This window comes from Onychostoma macrolepis, chromosome 20 (genome assembly GCF_012432095.1).
Source record: "Onychostoma macrolepis isolate SWU-2019 chromosome 20, ASM1243209v1, whole genome shotgun sequence".
NCBI lineage: Eukaryota > Metazoa > Chordata > Actinopteri > Cypriniformes > Cyprinidae > Onychostoma > Onychostoma macrolepis.
This window is the reverse complement of record NC_081174.1, coordinates 27,848,696-27,867,779: the sequence shown is the minus strand read 5'-3', so window position 1 is coordinate 27,867,779 and position 19,084 is coordinate 27,848,696. Positions and strand designations below refer to the sequence as shown.

At 34.3% G+C, this 19,084-nt stretch overlaps 3 protein-coding genes across 6 annotated transcripts in view; 1 reads left to right on the top strand and 2 right to left on the bottom strand.

Moving 5' to 3' along the window:
- adgrg11 (adhesion G protein-coupled receptor G11) overlaps positions 1 to 6,923 on the bottom strand; it is a 32,661-nt gene extending 25,738 nt beyond the window's left edge. Inside the window, exon 1 of the mRNA XM_058755412.1 lies at positions 5,547 to 6,923. The gene's annotated coding sequence lies outside the window, so the exon portion shown is untranslated. The remainder of the gene's footprint in view (positions 1 to 5,546) is intronic.
- On the top strand, positions 6 to 5,556 carry bmf2 (BCL2 modifying factor 2). The gene is made up of 4 exons (XM_058755421.1): positions 6 to 152; positions 1,639 to 1,997; positions 2,401 to 2,594; positions 4,310 to 5,556. Exons 2-4 carry the CDS (start codon positions 1,661 to 1,663, stop codon positions 4,409 to 4,411), a joined length of 633 nt encoding a protein of 210 aa, XP_058611404.1. The 5' UTR covers positions 6 to 152; positions 1,639 to 1,660; the 3' UTR covers positions 4,412 to 5,556.
- Positions 6,924 to 8,578: 1,655 nt separating the features above from the next.
- Positions 8,579 to 19,084, bottom strand: part of flvcr2b (FLVCR heme transporter 2b) — a 13,508-nt gene continuing 3,002 nt past the window's right edge. The window contains exons 3-11 of one of the 4 annotated variants that reach the window (XM_058756688.1): positions 16,739 to 16,879; positions 15,114 to 15,181; positions 14,794 to 14,897; positions 13,407 to 13,517; positions 12,654 to 12,759; positions 12,408 to 12,519; positions 11,279 to 11,334; positions 9,789 to 9,899; positions 8,579 to 9,456 (exon numbers count right to left, since the gene is read on the bottom strand). In XM_058756688.1, the coding sequence (XP_058612671.1) occupies positions 9,831 to 9,899; positions 11,279 to 11,334; positions 12,408 to 12,519; positions 12,654 to 12,759; positions 13,407 to 13,517; positions 14,794 to 14,897; positions 15,114 to 15,181; positions 16,739 to 16,879 (767 nt within the window). In that variant the 3' untranslated portion in view covers positions 8,579 to 9,456; positions 9,789 to 9,830. Of the gene's footprint in view, positions 10,965 to 11,278; positions 11,335 to 12,407; positions 12,520 to 12,653; positions 12,760 to 13,406; positions 13,518 to 14,793; positions 14,898 to 15,113; positions 15,182 to 16,738; positions 16,880 to 19,084 lie in introns of all 4 variants that reach the window. The other 3 variants (XM_058756687.1, XM_058756690.1, XM_058756689.1) reach the window with 3 other exon arrangements.

Sequence of the window (19,084 nt, the reverse complement as noted above, 5' to 3'; positions counted from 1 at the left end):
GTGTCCAATACCAAATCTCGAGCGGTGGGCGCAGAATGAAAGCGGAGCGAGTTCGTGTTAGTAAATACAAGCAGAGTGAAGACGGAATAAAAGAGCGCTGACACAAAAAGCGGAATAAAAGCAGCACTGACACACACATTCAAGCACTGGCGGTGAGTGTCTCTTGTTTCTGCGTTTTATTTGCTGCAGTTTCATTGTGTAGGCTATTTTGTGATTTCTGTGGATTACTATATAAGTAATAAATAAGAACTGAAATGATTCTGCTTTTGTCCTTAAAAAAACTAAGTTTGGGTAATTTGATCTGTGAAAGAAAGTGACAAATAATTTAAAATTACAGAATAAACATTAAAAAACTATAGATCTCCCCAACATAATATTCTGATTTGCCCATCTGAACTTTATAAAACTGAAATATCAAAAAGTGACAATCACATTAAGTCTCATGTTGTCCTGATTTTTTTTATACATTTGTTTTTATTATAGTACTATCCTTTGTTTTGGGTTGTTTTTGAATTCCCTGCTGAAAACAACAACTTAAACCGCCTAATATGGTTTGTTAAATAATAAGCGTGGTTTATGATGGTCTACAATGATATTTCAGCCTGGACAAGCTGGTCTACTGTCTGCCCCTTGGGGAAAAAACCCTCTAAAACCAGCCCTCAGACCAGGATAACCAAGCTGGGAGACCAGCTAAGACCAGCAAACCATCTTGGGCTGGTTTTTCAGCAGGGATTAAGAGTTTAATTCTCATTAATAATCATCTGTCCATATGATAATCTCTCTATTAATAGAATTACACTTTTTTAATGATTATTTGTCCTGATGATTACAGCATTCATGCACTGTAAACAAATACAGCAAAAAACGTCTCAAAACTCTTCTTGCAGTTTCTCAGTTTGACTAATTTCACTGCAGCTGCCATGTATTACATCAAACTATTCTCTTTGAAAGCATCTGTACTAATCTGCACTGTAACTCTCAGTTGATCAGATTATTCATGAACACTTCATAAACAGATTTGTTTGTTATGATGGTGCAGATTTGAATCGTATTGTTTTCTGGGAAACAGTGGCAGACAGAACCCATGAGTGCATGCAGGCCTGAAACTTCCTCTCATTTGTATGAGACTCCTTTGAATTGTTGCCATTTGACGGTTTAGTGGTTTTGTTTGTGACTAGCCTATTTTAGTCATCTCACTGCTGCACTTTCATGCCAGAAGTTGCACTTTATGAGCTGATCTCATAATCTTAGTTATTCATTGTTAAACCAAATAAATCCCATCTAATTCAGTCATGGTTGTTTGTTCATGTGAATGTGGGTGAGCTGTCTATGAGATTCAGCACTTGCATCAGATTGAGTGTTCCTAAACTACACTGATGTGAACTGGAGAGTGGTGGACTGGAGAACAATGAAAAATGATGCTGAATGCCATACCAATCATATAATTGTGCATAATTTGGAGTTGAAAAAGAAATAGACTTATCAACTTTAAAAAAAAAAAAAATCAAACAAAAACTTAATGTCCTGAAGTAAAACAACTCCATTAGAAAGAATAGCTTTATGTCATATTATGTAATACAGAAGGATTGACCAGCATGTGAATTCTCATATAGAGTGACAGTGTGTGGTATATTTCAGGGCGGTTTTGCTGACTCCGCCGATGGATGATGAGGAGGACGAACAGCTTCCTCACTGCTGTGAAACACCGCTAAGAAACAAGAGCTCAGAGAACAGAGACGGCCCACGAGGAGAGGTGGAACAAACGGCTAACAGACACAGACGCTTTGAAGACAGATCTACGCAGACTGCCAGCTCTGTGCTGAATTCAGCGAGAGACGGAGATATGGCACCATTCCAGGGTTTAGAGAGAGATGCATCATCTCCCTGCGGAGCTGTGGATGCCAGGACTGCATTTGGGGCTAACTGTGGAACTGGGGGCCTTGCGTCACTTACTATGGCCCCTGGGGCCCCAGAAGGGCCAAGAGCACTTTTTCATGGTAGGGAAACAAAATATGCATCAATAGTCTAATATGCATTATGAATCACAACACGCACACCTGGAATTTATGTTTTATTGCTGAATATGATATGTAATATATAAAATTGTAATATAAAATATAAAATATGAATGTAAAATACAAATTGTGACACACACACACACACACACACACATATATATATATATATATATATATATATATATATATATAGTGGTATTATTAATAATTTTGTTACATTTGTATTGAAACTACAGTTAAAAATTAAGCCAAAGTATTCAACTATATTTAGTATTGTTAATTAATTGATAATAATAATTAATAATAATATTTAATATTATAATGTATAATGATAATTATTATTATATAATATAATAATATAAATATTGTTTTTATCCCAAAGGAAATGCTGGATTTCGTGCACACTTCCCCGCACTGTTCGAACCCGTCCCGGATGGCACACAAAACACAGAAGAGGACGAAGGGAGAGCAGAAGAAAAGGAAGACGAACATGACGTGGGAATTAGTGTGGAGATTCAGATCGGACGTAAACTGCGTGAAATGGGGGATCAGTTTCAGCAGGAACATCTTCAGCTGGTAAGAGTGATTTCAGATGAGACTACTTTCTTTTCCTCAAGGCCGATGTGAATCAAACGGGTTAAACAGCTTCACAGGTGTTTGTGCACAGAGTCTGTGGTTTTCATTGCAGTGGTTTCTGTCACGATGTGCAATGACATCATCGTCTGTTATTTCAATGCTGCATATGCAAATGCTCAGTGGGAGAGATGACATCATTTTTGGTTTACCCGTCCTGTTTACTCAAGTTCTCCTAGATGTTATCAAACTTTACAGTAAATTACGTTTAAACACTAGATGTTTATATGCCAACCTCATACATCAAAGTTCTATAACTTTTTTTTTTTTTTACTTTTATAACTATTTACAAAACTAAAGCTTGCGTAACTATTGAAAACAATTATTTGGTTTAATTAAAGTTGAATTAATTTTGGTTTTAAAGTTTTTTTTGGGGTGGGGCTTACTAAAATAATGATATGGGAGATTAGAATAATTTTAAAAAGTGGCATTTTATCGTGTAAATATGGCCATTGAAGGAGTTATATGGTGTTTTTGTTGTAGTTAAAAAGTAGATGAAAAAACAGCAGATGAAGATGAAATGGTCTGGTTAAATGAAATGATACTGTGGGTTTTGCTAGAGGTAAACATTTTCCATGTGTTCCCATTTCCATTTATTCATTCTTTTATTCAAAGTGACTTATAACATTTACTTGTATGAGAGAAAGAGATGAACTCACACGCTTACGTTTTTTGGTTAACAGGGATAAATTTAGATTTATCAAGGTTTTCAATAAATGGCAGTTGAATTTAGTGTCTACCCAGGCCGGCTATAGTTTGTGTGTGATCTCAGAAAGAGGATGTGAAGTGTGTTTATACTGCAGGCTAAATTTAGACTCTGACTCAAGGCCCACGTCAGCAGACATGTGACCACGATCTCAAAAGTAGGCTAATGTAACACCTTTAGTTACACTCTGTATGTGTTATATGCTGAGCCGCTACAACTGAGATGTTTTAATGAACATGCAGATTTTATAGACTGTGGAATGTGGAAATATGCTGTCATTAGCTAAGATAAGATCAAAAACTGAAACCTCATGTTCTCACAGATCAAACTGGCTGAATAATTGAAAAAGTTGAAAGATGACAGTCCAACTAAGAATAAATGGGTCAGGATCATTTGAATTAGTTAATCATAATTAAAGTTTGCTAACTCTTTTAAATCTAGCATGCCTTCAGTAAGAGCGGCAGCTTATGCAATACACTGCAATAGTCAAGAACTACAACACACGCCCACAACAGAGCTGGGCTGACTGCTGATTGGCCGCTTTAACTGTCCATCAGGGAGATTTAAAGGGAAGGGGAGGAGCTTGAAGTGAAGCTTGAGGCCAGCGCGCCATCTAATGGCAGATATATGCCATTTTTACCCTATTTACTTACTCCTGGTCTTTACTGTGCATGATTTATTTAAAATAACTTTCCTTTTCCATGCAAGGAAAATAATGTTAACTAACAGTTAAATTGCTATTAAGTCATGATTGGTATTTTAGATTATCAACGTAAGTAATGGAACCTTCTAAAATGACTTTTCACATTATGGGAGAAAAATGGGTTGTGAAAAATTGATGTGGACTTTAATTGTAAATTAAATTATTTAGAAAATATAGTTTGCAGTCTTATAAAATGCATGTCAAAAAGTTTAACCGATGAACAAATAATTTTGGTTTATTTTTGTGCAGTTCACTCAAAGGGGCCAGATGGGTTTGTTCCAGCTAGTGACGACACTCTACAACTTCCTTTTTCCTCAAGAAAGACCCCAAAATGCAAGAGCCCAGAGATGAGTGGCCACGGAGCACCTGTTCAGGACCCAAATGAGTTTAACACAGCACTGTAAGATGCGCAGATCTGGATTTACACGGCTCAAAAGAAGGTTGCCGCTGGTCGGAGACTTCCCTCCTTTTTCTGAAGAAGCCATTCTCAAATTGGAGCGTTGGAGGAAATTTTCTGCAGGTTGCATATCAATATGAAGATATTAATATTCTGCCTTATGTTTCCCCAACACGTTCGCACATGAGCGGATCTCAGCGCCTTAATAAAACCCTCAGAAAACGAAAGAACTGCTTTAATAGGCAACAAGCTGTGAGAATACTCGAGGTCAACGGCATATGAGTATTTGTGCTTACTTTAATACACCTACTGAACTCCGACGCATCCCAGAACAGACTCTTCATCTTTCTCTGCTGGTGTATCACGGCTTATGCTTGATTCACTGCTGGTAACAGTGTTGTTTGGACAGAGTTGAAAGACAGAGTGGATGTGATAAGATGCAGAGGCCAGTAACATCATAGAGGACCGACACAGAACTGAAAAAACTTTGTTTAAATGCAGAAAAACAACTTGAAGATCAGGTTTAATACCTGTTTAACAATAATGAGCCATTTCTGAGAACACAGAGACAAATATGAATTTTGTGATTTTAAAAGGGTCATTTTTTCTTATTAAGGGAGAGTGTACCATACAATTATTTACAACAATTTTACCCTTCTGAAATATTAGTTTGCCTTAATGAATTCTACTGTTCTGCTGTCATACATCACAGGCTTCACATAACGACATGATTTCTCTCAGGCACTGAAGTATTACTTGAGATATCAGTGTTTAAAGCATCTCCTCAGTAATTGGTGACATTCAAAATGTGCTCAAAGAGCAATACACCAAATCATATTTTACAGTACAACTCAAGCGATAAATGCAATCAATAATATCTAATCAAATCTACAAGTTACCATATAAGAACCTATTAAAGTTCTAGCAAGAGTTGTGTTGGTATATATATATATATGTCAAACAATAGTTATTATAAAGAGGTCTTTATTACTGTAAATGTCTTAAGAGTGTCCTCTGGGTAGCGTAAATATGCTTTAATTAAAGGGTCAGTTCGCACAGAAATTAATATTATGTAAATCTCTCACTCACCCTCATGTCATTCAGAACATTCCTGTGTTATTTCTTCCATGCAAAAAAAGTTTATGGTTTTCGTTTAGGGTAGCGCCATCTTTAATTTTGGCGGGAATGAAAACGAAGCAGTGAGGGATATAAAAGTAGTAACGAAACAAATACAAAACATTGCAAATTTAAAAGACTACATTGATTTAGGACATTATATACAGTACATGCCATCTAAAAAAAACCTGTCCATCCCTCAGACTCGTTTTCAGCTGCATAAAACTATAAATGGCGTCTGTCCAGGTTTGTAAACGATGACAGAATTCACGTTTTTAGTGTGAACTGTCCCTTTAAGAATGAGGACGATAATGAACTCAGATGTAGATTTCTATTGGAGCGTCCAATGAGGCGGCCCGATCGCATCACGTGACTGGCTAATGATCTGGCGCTGATAAGAATATTTAAGAGTTTGTATATGATAATTATGCGATAAAGCGGGGTAATTTATTTTCCACATATATATTTGTAAACTCATATTGTAAAGTGAAATTAATATAAAATAATAATTAAAATAATAATTTAATTTATCGAAAATAGATATCGTTCCATGCTTTTTTTGTGGTACAATCTACTGAGGTGCCTGTACTTTTGCGGTTTACAATTCTTACATGGTTTTGCTTGTGCATTATCGATAGTTTAATACACATTATGTAGTCAGTATAGTGTTAGAGACCATGAAGACGGTGTGAATATAACACAAGACTGTCAGAGTCCACAAAATCCACATCATTCCTTTGCAATTATTACGATTTCAGACCATTTCCTCAAGACTTTCCACGGAGGTGATGTTCCAGTGCTGTGATGTGTTCTTGTCCTGTTGTTCTTCTGACAGGTGTGCCTCAAATGCTTGTGTATTTGTAACGATGACACTTGCAGACAATCAAACAGCTGAAGGTGCCTTAGAACAGCAGGCCAACGATGAAGGTTTGGGCTTCGGTCACAGCACCCAAACATGTGGATTATAGATCATAAACGAGCACATATCGCAACTGAACAACAGGGAGCTCAAACAGACTATCAAAGAGAATCTGAAGTGATGATTTGCAGGAATAGGCTGCTGCTGCTGCTGCCTCATTCATCTGAAATGCCCTTTCAAATGCACTTGTCTCAGAAAGTCGTCAAAGGAGTAAAAATGTCGAGCTGTTTTTATTTTGTTTGGAATGTGTACGGGACGTTACTGCTGGTTCTTTTTTTTTTTTTTAATTTTGCTACTTAAAATTACTATACAGTTTGATAAATATATTAAATGCTGTTATAAAATTGTGAAATAAGATGTCTTTTTTACGTATATCATAAATGCTGTCATATAAATGCTGACACTTTTTCTGCAATGTTCACCGCATTAAAATATTTATGGATACTCATTTGAGCTCTATCTGTGGTTATTTTTCAATTTGAGAGATTATACATTATTAAAATACAGCATTGAAAAAAGAAAAGAAGTATGACTATGAATGGGATTGCTGTTATTTATGATTACCATAAATAGTAATCATAGTTAATTATTGTAAAATTATATATATAATTTTAAAATAATTAACTGTGATTACTATTTATTATATAATGATAATGTATAATATTTATATTTTATCAAATATAATTTAATGTAATATATAATTCTACATTATATAACAGTTCTTATATTAAATTATATTTGCATTGTAATATATTTTATTTCATTATAATTTTTTATTTCACTATATTCTATTATACTTGTATATTTAATTTCATGAAATTATAGAACTATATAAATATAATTCATTTTAAAATAATACAATTTATGATTACTATTAACTGTAATAATAATAATAAGAAAAATAATAATTAACTATGATTACTATTTATGATACTATTTATTATATAATGATAATGTATAATATTTATATTTTATCAAATATAATTTAATGTAATATATAATTCTACATTATATAATACTTCTTATAATATTAAATTATATTTGCATTGTAATATATTTAATTTCATTATAATTTTTAATTTCAGTATATTCTATTATACTTGTATATTTAATTTCATGAAATTATAGAACTATATAAATATAATTCATTTTAAAATAATACAATTTATGATTACTATTAACTGTAATAATAATAATAATAAGAAAAATAATTAACTATGATTACTATTTATGGTAATACTATTTATTATATAATGATAATGTATAATATTTATATTTTATCAAATATAATTTAATGTAATATATAATTCTACATTATATAATAGTTCTTATAATATTACATTATATTTGCATTGTAATATATTTAATTTCATTATAATTTTTAATTTAACTATTTTCTATTATACTTGTATATTTAATTTCATGAAATTATAGAACTATATAAATATAATTCATTTTAAAATAATACAATTTATGATTACTATTAATAATAATAATAATAATAAGGGTGTTACTGAAAACCATAGCACTGTATTATTCAGTGTCGGGTACAATAGGCAGATAGTAATGATACTGTCACGAATCTGGTCTGCACTCCCGTTCATTCACCACTAGAGGTCACCCGCTCACCTCATGGACTATCACACGCACACAGCTGTCACCAATCACTCATTGCACTAATCACACGCACACCTGATCACACAGCATCACTAATCACACACGCTATTTCAACCCTGGACATTCTCTCCCTCGTGGCCGAGTATTGTATGCATTATCGCTGCCCTACAGAGCCCCGTTAGTTTCCCTAGTCTTGCCTTGCCTTTGTTGGGTTGTGTTTTCCCCTGCCTGGACTATCGCTGACGTTTTGACTACCTCTCCTGTCTCGCCCCTTTGGATACTGTTTGCCAATCATCGACCCACGCTTGTCTTAGTTCAATGTCTCGTCCATGTTATACCTGTCTGCCATTGTTTGACCATGTCTCTGCTCATTAAAGTTTGCACATGGATCTGCACGTCTCGCGTCTCGTCAGCCCCGTAACAGATACTAACAACCTTTTCAAAATAAAATAATATAACAGTAACGTGCTTTAGATGTTAGATTTGTTTTATTTGTTAATTTATTCAGATGGTATTTACAGAACTTCAATTAGGGTCAAAAAAACAAAACCACTGTATAAAAATAAAGAAACAGTTATTCAGTACTTATTACTGCACAGTTTTGACTGTGTTGAGCTTCGGTTTCTATTCATAAGTTAAAAAAATACTGAAACACTCCACGGTTTCATTGTAGAATTTTTTTTCAAACTTTCAATAAGAAATTGTTTGAAGATATAAGAAATTTTAAATGTTAACAATAACTTAATTTATCATTTGATAGTTAAATTAGAATATATCCTACTTGAGATGATTAGTGATCAAGTAAACACAAATGATCACACCATACAAACAAAAAAACACCTGATCAATCCCTGGCTGTTAGAAACACTCGTAGCAGGTCAAATGAACACACACACGTTAGTTTTTGTGAAAAGTGGGGACATCCCATAGGCGTAATGGTTTTTATACTGTACAAACTGTATGTGCTATTGCCCTACATCAACCCTACACCTAACAGGAAACTTTGTGCTATTTTACTTTCTCAAAAAAACAAAAAAAACCCTCACTCTGTATGATTTATAAGCGTTTTGAAAAATAGGGACAATGGGTAATGTCACCTTCTCCTTGTAATAGCTATGTCATACCCTTGTGATTATACAAATTTATGTCCTCATTTGTCACAAAAACGCACACATACACACACATACATACATAATACAGAATGATTCAAAAGTCCCAAAGGAAAAACAAATCAAAATTCAAGGCAGGGTTAAAAACTACAAAACATAAGCATGCTACACGATCCGTCCCAGGATCACATTAGAGTTTGGCTTCAAAAGCTTGTGCCGGTGACACTTCCACAGGGCCCTGCAAACACAAAACACATAATCAGTAACAGATATCAGGAAAACGGCGCCCCCTTTTGGCCACAAACCAGTTTCATGCACACATCTGCAGTTAGTATGTTAGTGGATTAAATGAAGGTTAGATGTTAGTACACGTCGAACATCAAACTACAATGAACACGCACTCACGTACAAAGCTCAAGGGTGAAGCGTTCAGACAGAGTAGGCAAGAAATAATGAACATTGGACTCTGAGAGAGAATCAAAAGCACATATGAATAACTTTGTAAGCGATAATTAAAATGAGCCTCATCGATCGTGAATCAGAAGGGCTGATTGCTTGTGCCACCCATACCTGAACCACAGTGAGCAATAAAATCAGGCAGTGATTGATTGATCACATGTGTGTGGAGGGGAGGAGAGACGTCCCACTGTGATTCTGAACGTCTGACCTGCCCAATGCTGCCTGTAGACACACACACACAGATCTGTAAACATGAATGGATTTGGACAGATAGGAAACTAGAAGAGAGAATGACATGATCAGAGGAGGTTGAGTTAAAAACATCCCATTCATGATGAGTGGAAAATAGAAGTAGAAAATGGAAAGGAAGAACAGGATCAGTGGAAAAGAGGAATGGGAAGAGTAGTTTTTTTCAGTTTTTGAAAGAAATTAGTACTTTTATTCACCAAGAACACTGAAAATTGATCAAAAGTGTCATTTACAATGTTACAAAGGAAATCAACACTCTTTTTTGACTTTATTTAAAAAAAAAAATAATTATGGTTTCCATAAAAATGTGCTATTATTGTTTCCACTGATGTGCAACCTGTACATATATGTTAACATCTCAAAAAATGTGTTTTAGGGTTTCATGACCCTTTAAGCAGCATTAAACTGTATTTGATATTGATAATAAGAAATGTTTCTTGAGCAGCAAATCAGCATATGAGAATGATTTCTGAAGAAACATGTGACACTGAAGACTGGAGTAATGATGCTGAAAATTCACAGAAATAAAATGACATCTTAAAATGTATTCACATAGAAAACAGTTCTTTTAAACTAATAACATTTCACAATTTTATTGTTTTAACTGTATTTTTGATAAAATAAATGCAGCCTTGGTGAGCAGAAGAGACTTTTTCAAAACCATTTATAAAACTGTACCAATGATTTGTACCAATGATAGTGTAAGCATATATGAGAAGAAAGAGACAATGAAGTGAAAAAAAAAAACAGAGCAGGATAATGGGAAATTGGAAAGAGAGATTGAATGGGATGCGTGGATCAAGAAAACATAACATCGCGTGTAAAGATGAGCTGGACTGATGGTGAAGAACAGGATGAAATGTATTTATAGAGCTGGTATGATTCTCAGAGCATTTCCCATCTGTCATCCAATCACAGCGCTGGAATGTTAACACAATAAAAAGTTCAAAAGCGCAACAGGAGCTGCTCGAGGGCGAAGACCCTTGTGAATCTGCAGGAACATGGTCACATTCCTGCTGTGGATGTTTGGAACAACAGCTATCAAACCAAAAACACCTTTGAATGAACACTGGAGTTCAGCTTAAAACACAACAACACAGAAACATGAGATAGAAACAGCAGGAGTGTCATTTTCTCTAGTATCTGCAGCACATGTTAGTGGGCATGAAATTATTTCTGTTGTATCATTCTGACAAACAAGAGACACACTGACTAGCAGAACATACAAAACATTAACTTATTGCTGGATGGGATGGTCATGTAAACTTTAATCTGATTAATAATCACCAATATAACGCATATAAAGTGCAACTGTGTAAATGTTTTGCTGTTAAGTTTGGTTTGATACTTACAGCTGCCAGTGCTTGTTGGTTTGCCAGCTGTCTGCGCAGATCGGACTTAATACAGGCTGAGATAAAGAACAGAAAAGCAATGAGACACAATTACATTTAACATGCACCAAACTATCAACTAAGATGACCGTTATAACCTGTAAGCTCTAGTCTATCTAATCAGTATCTGAATTGTGAAAATAAAATGGATGAATCCATCAAAGAACATGTCCAATTCATTTATTATATGCATTACATTTTTACGCACTGTGAAATTATTTTTATTACAAGAAAATATTACTCGCTTAAAAATGCTATAAATCTTATAATATTTAAATAATGCAATAAATATTCACCCCAAAAAGGATTTGATGTTCTTTGGGCAAAATAATAATAATAATTAATATTATTATTAAAATAATACAAAATAAAACATGTATAATAATAACAACACGGAATATCAATCTGATTAGTCGTTGTCAACAGATAAAGTTTAAAAGTAATTCAACTTTGTACCTCTATGCATAAATGTTATGTGAATGACTATATAATTACTCCACAATCCACATTATCTTTTATTGCCTGGAAAATTAGCTGAATATTAACTAGGAACAAACATTTAAATAACTGCAGCCAGCATTATTATTGTAATTATACAAGTTTATAACATTTAAACCATGTGCCAACTAGCCCCAACCGGGCACTTATGAAAAACACGCTTGTCCTGACAAAACAACACACCTTCATTTTAGGTGCTTATTACATGTACAACTAATAATGTGAAGAGACACAGAAATCACATCCGGCTCTGTGTTTGTACCTAGAAGGGTTCTGGCTGTAACCGTCCCAAAACAATGTTGCTTTGTCTAGATTTACACAACTCAGTGTTTTTTTTTCCTGTGTTTAATAGCTCATACATTAACTGAAACATTAGAGGACACCGCAGCTTTCAAAATGTCACATGAATTTTAATATACAATGCTTTCCAAGAAGAATTATCATCACCAGGAAGCAAAACATTCAAAAGTAACTAGACCAAGAGTAGGACCGGAGTAAAATATAAACAACAGTTTCACAATCCCTCAAGTATGAGCTCTATCCTCGATTAAAGAGGAACAAATACTCAAGATGAGTATAGAACGATCTGCACCTGTAATGATGGTTCCTATCAGAAGGAAGGCACATAGGAAGAGATTTCCAGCCAGAGTATTAAACGAGTCCATAATTTTCCCCTGACAGATCGTAAATATGATCCCGAATACCTGCAGTAAGAAATCACAATCATTAGGATTGCTGGTATCTCTATATAAACGCTCTAAAACAATATAAACTTCAATACAAAATAAGACACAACTCTTATAAATAACATATTTATTATTAAATATCACACACAAACCTGTGCAGAGCAGTTCAGAAGTCCCGAAGACGTCCCCTCAGACTCTGGGTAAGTCAATTCGACAGCAAACTCAAAACCGAGGGGAAGGTAACCCGTCATGAAGAACCTGCATAAATAACACAAACAAAACATCATTATGTATACACATTTATTTATATCTATATATAAAGAGAGAGAGAGAGTTTTTTAATTTTTTTTATTGTAACTCAGATATGTGATCCTGGACCACAAAACCAGTCTTAAGTGTAAATTTTTTGCAATTGAGATTTAAACATGATCTGAAACGTGAATAAATAAGCTTTCCATTGATGTATGGTTTGTTAGGATCGGACAATATTTGGCTGAGATACAACTATTTGAAAATCTGGAATCTGAGGGTGCAAAAAAATCTAAATATTGAGAAAATTGCCTTTTAAGTTGTCCAAATAAAGTTCTTAGCTATGCATAATACTAATCAAAAATTATAAATACACTACTAAAAAGTTTTGATATATTTACAGTAAGAAATTTACAAAATATCTTCATGGAACATGATCTTTACTTAATATTCTAATGATTTTTGGCATAAAAGAAAAATCGATAATTTTGACCCATACAATATATTTTTGGCTATTGCTACAAATATACCCCAGCGACTTAAGACTGGTTTTGTGGTCCAGGGTCACATCTAACAAAACAAAACAGAAACAAACTGTAATAGCAACAAAGAAAGCATAAAATAAAAGATGTTTTCCATTGGAAATCTTGTGGTACCCGAGGGCTCCTGCTGTGATGAAGACCACCCACAGGTGACCCAGATCCAAGGTAAAAGCATAAAGCACCAAACCCACAAGCGACATCACATACACGGCTAGAGTTGTTTGTCTGTGGAGACATAACATAACAGAGACATAGGACAGGTTACATCTTTCATCAAGATCCAACATGTCGATCCTAGTATGATTGGACAAATGAGTTTGATCATATCATTCACAGCAGCTGCAAATACATGTAGATACAGAAAAAACATTTCAGTTTATTTCATAAAACAGCATCTGCTAAGTCGGAATCTAACATATATCTGGGTGTTTCATCAAAACCTTTTGGTTTTGGAGGAAATGATAGCACAACTGTTGGATAATCGCAATTTGTGTAACGAAATATATAAATAATTTTCACATCGTAAAAATGTAAATGATTTATGATTGCTTTACTTTTTGTTTAGATTACTGGTTCTAAAATTGTAATGTTTTTATCATGGATTTTCACATTTTTAGTAAATTTAATACTTTTATTCAGCAAGGATGCATTATATCTATTAAAAGATTTCTATTTCAAACAAATGCTGTTCCTTTTAACTTTCTATTCATCGTGGAGTCCTGAAAAATAAAATCTGTTACAGTTTTTACAAAAATATGAAGCAGCACAACTGTTTTCAACATTGATAATAATCTGAAATGTTTCTTGAGCAGCAAATCAGCATATTAGAATGATTTCTGAAGGATCATGTGACACTGAGGATTGGAGTAATGATACTGAAAATTCAGCTTTAACTCACAGGAATAAATTGTATTTTAAAATATATTCAAATATAACATTTTCATTTGCAATAATATTTCACAAGATTACACTCTTTTACTTTATCAAATAAATGTAGCGTTGGTGAGCATAAGAGACTATTTTCAAAAACCTTACTGACCACAAACTTTTGAACAGTATAGCGTGGACATAAAAAGTACATATCAATAAACTCCAGAGACACAATACGTCTGAAGTTGAAGAAACGCCCATTAACCATATTATCAATTTGTCATTTCTGCGAAATATTGTGAAATGTGTAAATGTATGTTTTTACACTTAAAAACATTTTGTTCTTCATCCTGCTGAACAAAAGAAACATCACAATGTCCAGGAGGGGAAGGCGTGCTGTGAGGGGTAAAATACACTAAAACAAAAGGTCACAGGGTCACTAAAGTCTAGGCTCATGGGTCAGAGATTCAAACACCTGGACAAACACACTAAACCAAAGCATACTCGCGGACAGACTCGCTGGGGGAAGGACTCAAAAACACACTTATCTTCAAGGAGGAATGAAGACAAATGTTTATCGAGCACTGTTGCTGTCTGAAGGACATTTCAAGATTAAAGTCCAGCCTCTTACTTGTATGTCTTAGATCGGTCTAACCAGATCCCACAGATGAGGGATCCCACCATGCCAGCGATCACGATGGTGAGGCCGATCCTGCCGGCGTTCACCTCCTCTCCCTGTTCAAAGCAGAGCAAATTTTCACATGCTTTCTGTTTTCCCAAAAATGTATTAAGATCAGTTCTCTGGATAAACAAATAATATAAGTAATGAAACCCACCAATAATTCTAATAAAAAAAAGGAACTGAAGTGATTTCGGTGATTTATGTAAACTGCATGCTAGGGCAGGGGCTTTCGTGATTGGCTGGATAGGAGGTGGGTGGGAGGGACTTACAGGATAGTGTTCAATGATCATTCGGTTGAGAAGCGTACTGACAGAATAGAAACAGCCAACATTCAGCCCTGAAGAAAGAGAGAGAGAGAGAGAGAGAGAGAGAGAGAGAGGAATAATAATAATAATTAAAAAAAAAAAAAAAGTAAAATGAAATGCCTGAATAAAATGCCCAAACATTGGCTCAAAGAAGTCAAAAACAGAAACTTGAAATGAAAAAAAAAAAAGTAGCCTGGCAGACAGCTGATATGGTGTGTATCTAGTAAGCAGTAAATGTCATCACATTTCTGAAGCAGCTGTAAAGATATAAAGAGCTCTGCATTCCTGCAGGATTATTTCTGTCAATGTTCAGCCAGGTTAAATGCAGCTACAGGCTTCTCATGCAAGTGTTGCACAGGTGTGTGTGTGTGTGTGTGTGTGTGTGGATAGATCATAAACTCTTACTGTTAATGTAGTTCATGCCAGTCAATTTATGACTATTTCTGTTTAGTACTTGTTTTATTTTATTTTTTTCAGAAGAAGTCATTTTCCATTTACTTGCAAAAGAAATTACAGTAAATTAATCTTCATGCCATCACAAGCCAGTCACATCTAATACATAACTAAATATATTCACTAACATTTAAATGTTAATGTTTTTGAAAGAAGCCTCTTATGCTCTCCAAGGCTGCATTTATTTGATCAAAAATACAGTAAAAACAGCAGTATTGTAAAATAATAAAATACCTGTTTTCTATTTAAATATATTTTAAAATGTAAATGCAAAGCTGAATTTTCAGCATCATTATTCCAGTCTTCAGTGTCACATGATCCTTCAGAAATAATTCTAATATGCTGCACAAAAAAATAATAATAATAAAATAAAAAAAAAGTCTTATTATCATCAATGTTGAAACAGTTGTGCTGCTTTTTCAGGATTGTTTGATAATTAGAAAGTTCACAAGAACAGTATTTATTTGAAATGGAAATCTTTTGTAACATTAAACTTCTTTACTGACGCTTTTGATAAATTTAATGCATCCTTGATGAATAAAAGTATTCATTTTAAAAAAAATTAAATGACCCCTTACTGACCCCAGGCTTTTGAACGGTAGTGTATTTATAAATAACAAATGTATATTTGAATTTAAATGAAATCCACAGCAATTTTTAAAATATAATATAAATAATATTTTATTTTAGAAAGAAAGGGAAAATAACGTGGCTGAAGCTGCTACACAATTTGGCTTCCTGGTTTGAGACCAGCAGGTGTAAGATACTGGTGCAAAGCCAGTTTTTCCTGGCCCATAACCGCCTCGCTAGCACCAGCATCCTGATTACAATATTCAACATATTATATAATATATGGATCAAGTCCCTTCATTGTGTTTTGTGTGTGTATGTGTCTTTGACCATTTTTATAGGCACGATGTGACTATGACTGTAAGTAACAACACATGTGATCTGAGGAATCATTCATGTCTGTAGCAGGATAAGTTATGTGCCAAAGTTTAACAAAGACTATAGAACTATTCATGCTAATGTTTTCAGGAACAAACTATGACTGTGTGTTTAAATGGCAGGCAAGCATAATGAACCCCAGTTTGAGGTCCTGAATGGATCTGTTGTGCGCAGTGTAAGTCATTCACCGTAAGTGATGACGAGAAGGATGAAGGCTTTGTTGCGGAGAAGCCTGAGGATGGAGGCTGTATACGAGTAGCTCTCTGGAGAGATCTGCCGAGCCGCGGCCTGAGCGTGGGTGGGAGGGATCTCCGGACGCTCCTCAAACACTGTCGTGAACATAAAAACACAAACTCATCCGGTCACCAGTCACATACAGTCATGGCCAAAAATATCGTCACCCTTGGTAAATATGATCAAAGAAGGCTGTGAAAATTAATCTGCATTGTTAATCCTTTTGATCTTTTATTTAAAAAATTCACAAAAATCTAACCTTTCATTGGATAATAAGAATTTAAAATGGGGGGGAAATATCATTATGAAATAAATGTTTTTCTCAAATACACGTTGGACACAATTATTGGCACCCCTAGAAATTCTTATGGACATCTTGTTTAGACACATGGCATCATGGATTCTATCAAATACCAACAGATAAAAAAATCAATAAGTTAGAAATCTTATAATGGGCCATGTTTGGATCTTCCAACCATATAATAATCCAAACACAAACCTCAAAAACAACACAAAAATGGGTCACTGAGCACAAAACCAAGCTTCTGCAGGCCATTCCAGTCCTCTGACCTGAACTCTGTAGAAAATGAGTGAACTGAAGAGAAGCACCAACATGGAGCTGTGAATCTAAAGGGTCTGGAGTGATTCTGGATGAAGGAATGGTCTCTGATCTCTTGTCAGGTGTTCTCTAACCTCATCAGGCATTATAGGAGAAAACTCAGAGCTGTTAAACTGGCAAATGGAGGTTTCAAAAAGTATTGAATAAAAGGGTACCGTTAATTGTGGCCAATGTGTATTAGAGAAAAACATTTATTCCATAATGATATTTCCCCCCCATTTTAAATTCTTATTATCCAATGAAAGGTTAGATTTTTGTGAATTTTTTAAATAAAAGATCAAAAGAATTAACAATGCAGATTAATTTTCACAGCCTTTTTTGATCATATTTACCAATGGTGCCGATATTTTTGGCCATGACTGTACATCACACAGAACTCTTCATTTACATATCATCATTGTCAGGCGGAAGCCTCATATATCCATATTTTGACTTTTTTTTCATAAATCACTGCTATCATTCTTTATGTCTGTATGTGGGTTTTCCAAATATTTAACCAATGAAAAGTATTAAAAAGAGCTTGTGACTGAACCTCAGAACCTCACCGGATCCTCAAACTCTCATCAAAACCTCATAGAATGAATTACCACACACTGTTTTCAGTTCTCTGCTTTTTTGTGATGCAAGGGTAAATAAAGAACTGGTTGTTTGAATTAGTAGAGCGTCTTCTATACTCAAGAAACTCTATGTCTATAAAGTCTAATGCTCTGTGCATTTAAGGAGCAGAGAAGTGTGTCTTAGTCCAGTCATAGCCAGTACTGTCTTAAATAGCCTTTGCTTAGCATTTCATCTTTCATAATATTAGATTTTAGCCAAATTTACTGAAAGACAGAAAAAGCTGAGCACCCACATAGCTACAATATATTGGTAGATTGAAATAAGTTGAAGTACTAAAATGACTAAAACTTCATTAAGCCGGACCTAGAATGCACTGTGAAAAAAAATCATCCAAGCTGGTGAGGTTTTGGCACAACCGTAATATGTTTGATAACAGTAACAGTAAACATTTGAAATAATATAAAACAAAAATAAAAAATATAATGTCATATTATAATATAAAAAGTCAATTATGTCTTGCGTGTTAAATACAAGAGGAACATTTGGGTGGAAATCTTCTTGAATCCAATGTTTTGACATCTGTGAATGTTTGTGTTTGAGTAAAAATTTTGCCTGCTGTCCCCAAAACGGCAGGTGACTGAACTCTATGATATTTGCTCTTTCAAACATACACTATATACTAAAAACTCTGCAGCAGAATTTAAACTGCAGAGCTATTAGACAGAAACACTAGAATCTCCTGTTCTTGTTCTTTACTAAAGACTTACATAACAGGGCAGGTAAATTGGTTATTTTGAGGGAAATTAGTATAACATTTTAACCTAAAAATAACAATTGTCATCATTTAACTCACCAACATGACTTTATTTCTTCCACTGAACACAGAAGGGGATGTTTAGCAGAAAACCCCAGGAGTACATTACCATTCAATGAAAGCAAATAGGGAAGGGAACTAAAACAATTACAAAAAGCATTATAAAAGTACAATTTGTTTTCCAAACAAAGGTTTTGAAAAAGAAAGTGCATACATTTTTGGGCAAACTGTCCCTTTAACTCTTTAAAAAATCTTGTGATTTTCTTCTTTAATTGCCTAGACAAGCATTTTTGCTTGTGAGAACAGAAT

What these genes read in the sequence shown, in the direction of transcription:
- bmf2 (XM_058755421.1), top strand. Translation starts at nt 1,661, where the DNA reads ATGGATGATGAGGAGGACGAACAGCTTCCTCACTGCTGTGAAACACCG. An exon ending in GCCAAGAGCACTTTTTCATG is followed by an intron (nt 1,998 to 2,400) that starts GTAGGGAAACAA and finishes TTTATCCCAAAG; the next exon opens with GAAATGCTGGATTTCGTGCA. An exon ending in AGCAGGAACATCTTCAGCTG is followed by an intron (nt 2,595 to 4,309) that starts GTAAGAGTGATT and finishes ATTTTTGTGCAG; the next exon opens with TTCACTCAAAGGGGCCAGAT.